Source organism: Frankliniella occidentalis, unplaced genomic scaffold (genome assembly GCF_000697945.3).
Source record: "Frankliniella occidentalis isolate FOCC.00 unplaced genomic scaffold, Focc_3.1 Scaffold10, whole genome shotgun sequence".
Classification (NCBI taxonomy): Eukaryota; Metazoa; Arthropoda; class Insecta; order Thysanoptera; family Thripidae; genus Frankliniella; species Frankliniella occidentalis.
In genome coordinates, this window is record NW_026267140.1 from 416,190 (window position 1) to 421,121 (window position 4,932).

Consider the following 4,932-nt stretch of genomic DNA (forward strand, 5'->3'; position numbering starts at 1 on the left):
TTGCACGCCTTAATGCAACGGGCTCTCGTTGCGCGCCCGGGTGTTCAGCAGGAAGGCGACAAAGTCATCCGAACCCAAAAACTAGGCGGCATATTTGTCGAGTTTCATCTTTATGATTTTTGTCATCATCATCGAAATATTTTACTGCGCGAAGAAAGGGAACTAGGTATGGACTCTGGCCTTATTAGCAGAAAACATTTAGGTATTTCAGATAAGTTTTAGTTGTCCTAAATAAAACCACTCTCAGCACCAGCGTATCTGTTTCAGCTAGTAATAAGTAGAGAGAGAGAGAGAGCTAGTAATCCATGTCAACCAATGCCTCAGCTTATAGTTTTAGGGAAACATTGTTTTCGTGTTTCTCTTCTCCTTGATGAGTGACAAGATCTGTGTTTCTTTGCAGGCGTCATGGTTTTGCGGGATTGCTCAGGGATCGTCCAGAAAGTGCATCCGTTTATCTTAGATCCATTTGATAAACGAGGTCTTACTTCGAGTCGGGCTCAGCGCCTGCGAGACTCAGGGTAGGCCAGCCCGCAGTACACCCGTGCACTGAAGAGAAGATGTTGCCTACCGAGCAGGCGCCATGAGACCTCGCCCTGGCTGAACTTGGTGGCACTTGGCAGGCAGGCAGGCTCGTATCGGCGGCGAAGGACGGGGGTACTCTTTGCAGGATGACCCCCTTTACTCTATCGGGCTGTCATGTGACACCGATAGTCGACAAGGATGCAGTAGGTGCAGTCGGAGGTGAGCCACCTGCCACCGTAACGCCGACCCACGGCCGCTGATCAGCACAGCCAACCCTTCCTCCGCCCAGCCCCGCGGGCGTTTCCGCCCGCTTCGCCCTCATTACTTTCGCGATCTGGCTGGGCGCGCCTGCAATGGCAATCTCCTCCGAACGGCCCCTCCTGTGCCTAAACCTAGACCGGCCCCCGACTCGGCAGCCTGCGGCAGCCTACCCTAGGCGCGGCCCCCTCCCTCCCTGTTGCGGCAGCCTGCGGCAGCCTACCCTAGGCGCGGCCCCCTCCCTCCCTGTTGCCGTGTCTTTCACACGGCCGGGCCGAATAAGGCGGGGCCGGAGCAATCTGGGCGCCACCAGGGCGGCTGTAGGCGGCTGCTCCCCGGGGCCCTGAAGGGAGGGGATCAGGGGCGCCTGGGAGCGCGGCCCGGACCACTCACGTGTTAAACGGTTTGCCTGCATGCCAGGGGCGCCAGGGGCGGGCATCTCCCCCCCATACCCCCCTCCCCACGACTTTCCTCCCCCTTCTTGACGCCGACGGTATACGGCAATGCCGCGGAAACGACACACTTTCCCAGCCAGCCGAGGCGGGCCGCCGTCGCGCAAAAATGTCTATTTCGCAGCTGCCCCCCCCCTCTTCCTCCCTCTGTACTCTGCAGAGACCCAGTGGTCTTTACCCCCTTCCTCGCGGCTGCAGCAGCGGCGCCCTCTCCCCTCGCCACGGTGGAGCCTCTCACCAGCGCGGGCCAGCAGCGTTACTCGCAACGCGACGCGGACGACGACCTCCACATGAAAAAGGCGACAGGGTCAGCTGCCAGGCCGCCACCCTCACGTACCGCCCGGGCTAATGCGCTGCTTCAAAGGGCGCTGAGCCGCGTGGTGGTGTGCGGGCCGGGCCGGGTGGGGCGTGGCTGCTTCTTTGGGTGTGGTTTTCCCCCACCGCACCGAAAGAAGTAAAAAAAAATACAGCAAAAGGGGATACCAGGGACTGGCCTACAGGCTAAACCCATCACTCCGAAGAATCGTCTCCCGTAACTACGGCGGTCTCATGTCATGCCGTGCCCATACCGTCTCGGCTGCTTCCCGTGGCGGAACCGGGCGGGACCTTCGTGCGGATGTGGCCAACTACATATTTATCTTTTTTATCTAGCTAAACTCTGTTTTATAAATTTGATGCTCTTGTAGGCTTAACGTGGTTTCCGATACTTTCTGTTTCTCGTCTTATAATCGAAGAAAGAGACCCGATGCAGTGAGTGAAAAATGGAGGGGGGGGGGCATCGCCAATAAATGACGCCAGCCGAAGGCAGCGCATGAGTTTGGCAGAGTAGACTCGGCCCGGCGCCTCTGACCTCGACATCACACCACACACTACGCGCCCTTCTACCTCGCCGCTCATTTGGGTGTTCCCTCCTGCTGTAAAACAACACGCTCATGGTACATTAGCGCGTGCTCCGCCTCGACCCACCCCGCCACGTCACGGCCCGTCGCACCCTGGTGAACAGTGGCGCTTACATTCTGAGAAAAATGTCAGCGTGGCTGCGGGGGGGGGGGGAGCAAGATCAAGCGCGCGTCACGCAGAGAGCTACGCTACGCCACTCGTCAGAAGCGCCCGTCACAAAGGATAAGAGTTTTTGAGGGAGTACGGCTCAGTGGGGCCTGCTGTAGGCCCTCAAAATCCCCATAGCATTCAGTGTGTTGCGCCGTGCTGCAAGCTGCAATCGGTAGTGCAATCGTCACCCGGCCTGCATGCAATCCAAACAGTCGGCGGCGTCGCCCGCGCGACCAAGCAGGGCGGGATGGTCAGGTGTGTAGCTTGGCGTGACGATTGGTATTCGTGACGAGTTATCACAGGGCCCATCTCAAAACACAAGGACGGTGATGAAGGGGAGAGGGAGGAGAGGGAGTGGGAGCGGAGGGTCCATGGCAACCTCTCTCTCCCCCTGCCCCCTCCTCCCCTTCCTCCCTTCCTCTCCCTTTCTGCACAATGTCAGTGTCAGTGGAAGGTCGACTCGCTCGCAGTCAGCACGCAGCATGAGTGCGCCCGCCGCTCGTGTCTTGGGTGCGCTCAGCATCCTCATCGCCCTCGCTCTCAAGAGTCCCGTCGCGGATGCTGCAACAGTCATTCCTGGAGGCATAGTTCGTGCAGCAACCAAATTTTTACTCTTTTTTTTTATCTCAACCTTAAAATGCGTGGCGGTATCATGAACTAATTTTCATATCGTTGTTCTGTTAATAACTACAGGGTCCGTTCCGAGTTGAGTTGCGAAATGTTGCCAACTGCGGCGTTCCTGAAAAATGCAATCATCCAGAGAAAATGGAAGTCGCCAACATGAAGGTCGCAAGAGATCCCGACAATCAGTACAAGTACACTTATAACGCAGACATAAATTCGACAGTTGCAGTCGACGACAGCTATAAGGTAAAAAAATTAATTAATCGAAAAACTAGCAAACTGATGTGGTGATTACATCTGAAAAAGGTCTTCATCGACAGTGCCATTATTTCAGAGGGAAGAGCAACTGTTATGCTTATGCAGGATTAAGTCTCGTGAAGTAATGAAGTTTAAAGCGACCCAGTCATTGTTTAAAATTTAGACTTGAACTAATCAGAGGACTCTGATCTCCTATAGGCATTTTGGCAACACGAACCGTGGTTATTCACTTTTGAGTGACGCTCACGTACGCATATTTGAATCGGACTGTTTTCTTTGTTCTGTTTAGACAGAGGTCAGAGTATCGAGGTGGAGCGGGAATGGGTGGACCAATAACGTCTTTAGGATGACTGTCGCGAACCCGTGCTCAGCATTTAAATCACATCGTCCAGATATCTTCAAACAGGTGTCTGACCTGTACTACGACGGCAGTGTCACCGACTGTCCCCTACCCCCTGTGAGTACAGTGATTGAGCCTGTTTTCTGCATTTGAGGCCTCCCGGCGTAATACCCTGCTAAAGTAGACGCCGTCCCTACATGTCGTGTTGCACCAGGTGGCTAACTCACGCCGCGCCCTTTCGTAGTTATACTGCTACCGCACGCACAGGTGCGATGGGTTGCCTACACGCACGGGGCGTTAAGAAGCCACGGACTGCGAGGATAGGCAAACCCGATCGCATCTGTGCATGCGGTACAGTATGACTACACTGTAAATCTAGGGTACCCAGGAGCCGTGCGACTTACGTCCCAGGTTTCTGTGCGACCTAAGTCGCACTTTTGTAGAAAACCTTGAGTTTTGGCACCCTTTTCCTGCAGAGGGGCCCACGCAAGGAGAGGAGTCCAATATGAGGGTGCCTTGCCTTTGGTTTTCGCCTAGTCAAAGTAAGGCGCCCTCTTACTGGACACCCCTTGCCTGGACCATCATCTGACGCTCCGCCTTACGTGTTTCCTTTGTCTGCGCAGGTGTCAGCACGCGTGCGAGACTTCACCGTGGAGGCGAAGCCACCCAGCAACATCAAGTCACTTCCTTACGGACGATTTCGGGCAAGAATAAAACTCATAGACCCTAATCACGAATGCATCAGCTGCTACGATGTGGTCACAGATGTGCTACCTAAACGACGCCAATAGCGCATAGTTCTGAACAACTGGCGACCAGTCAGTGACTCATTACGTTAATATCATTTAGCAATCAATTAAAACGTCTAATTATCTGCTAGTCTAATGCAATTTCATTTTTGGCTGAATTTGTAAATTAATATAATTTTGTAATAAAGGCTGATAGGAGGGATCGACTCGGGTGGTTCCCCCTCCGTACGGTCCCCCCGAGGAAGGGAGGAATTTTAATAACTAAATAACTTATCACTAACATTGTGTCGTTCTACGCCATACCTGGCCATACACTGGTAAAACAAATGTCCAAAGTATTGCACTTCTGCACTTCTGCACATCTCATGGTATTGAAGTGGATTAATCACCCCGTCGTGTGCAAACTTTAAAGCTTATTTAACCGAACGTAAACTAATGCCTGCTCCTCAGCTGACGCCTAGTTCGGGACAACAGCATATGAAGTGCATAAACTTTTCACACTTGGAACGGCACCTCACTTAGTGTGCAACTTTCTACATTTGTTGTACAAAAAGTATGTAAGCACCATTTGCCGGAGCAGAAAAGCAATGAGTGGCCGAGGCAAGCACTCTAAAACATCCTACACTGACACAAAACGATGCAATATTCCAAAAACCATCAAGCACTCTGCCAGGTCAGT

The 4,932-nt window shown here is 53.4% G+C and overlaps 1 protein-coding gene across 2 annotated transcripts; it reads left to right on the forward strand.

Moving 5' to 3' along the window:
* The first annotated feature begins 2,709 nt into the window (after positions 1-2,709).
* LOC113203980 (uncharacterized) lies at positions 2,710-4,455 on the forward strand. 2 transcript variants are annotated; one of them, XM_026418964.2, is made up of 4 exons: positions 2,710-2,869; positions 2,976-3,152; positions 3,454-3,621; positions 4,128-4,455. In XM_026418964.2, the coding sequence occupies exons 1-4, from the start codon at positions 2,765-2,767 to the stop codon at positions 4,293-4,295; spliced, it is 618 nt and encodes a 205-aa protein (XP_026274749.1). In that variant the 5' UTR covers positions 2,710-2,764; the 3' UTR covers positions 4,296-4,455. The 2 variants fall into 2 exon arrangements, with proteins under 2 accessions (XP_026274749.1, XP_052133442.1); XM_052277482.1 differs by having other exon boundaries at positions 2,717-2,864.
* The last annotated feature ends 477 nt before the right edge of the window (positions 4,456-4,932 follow it).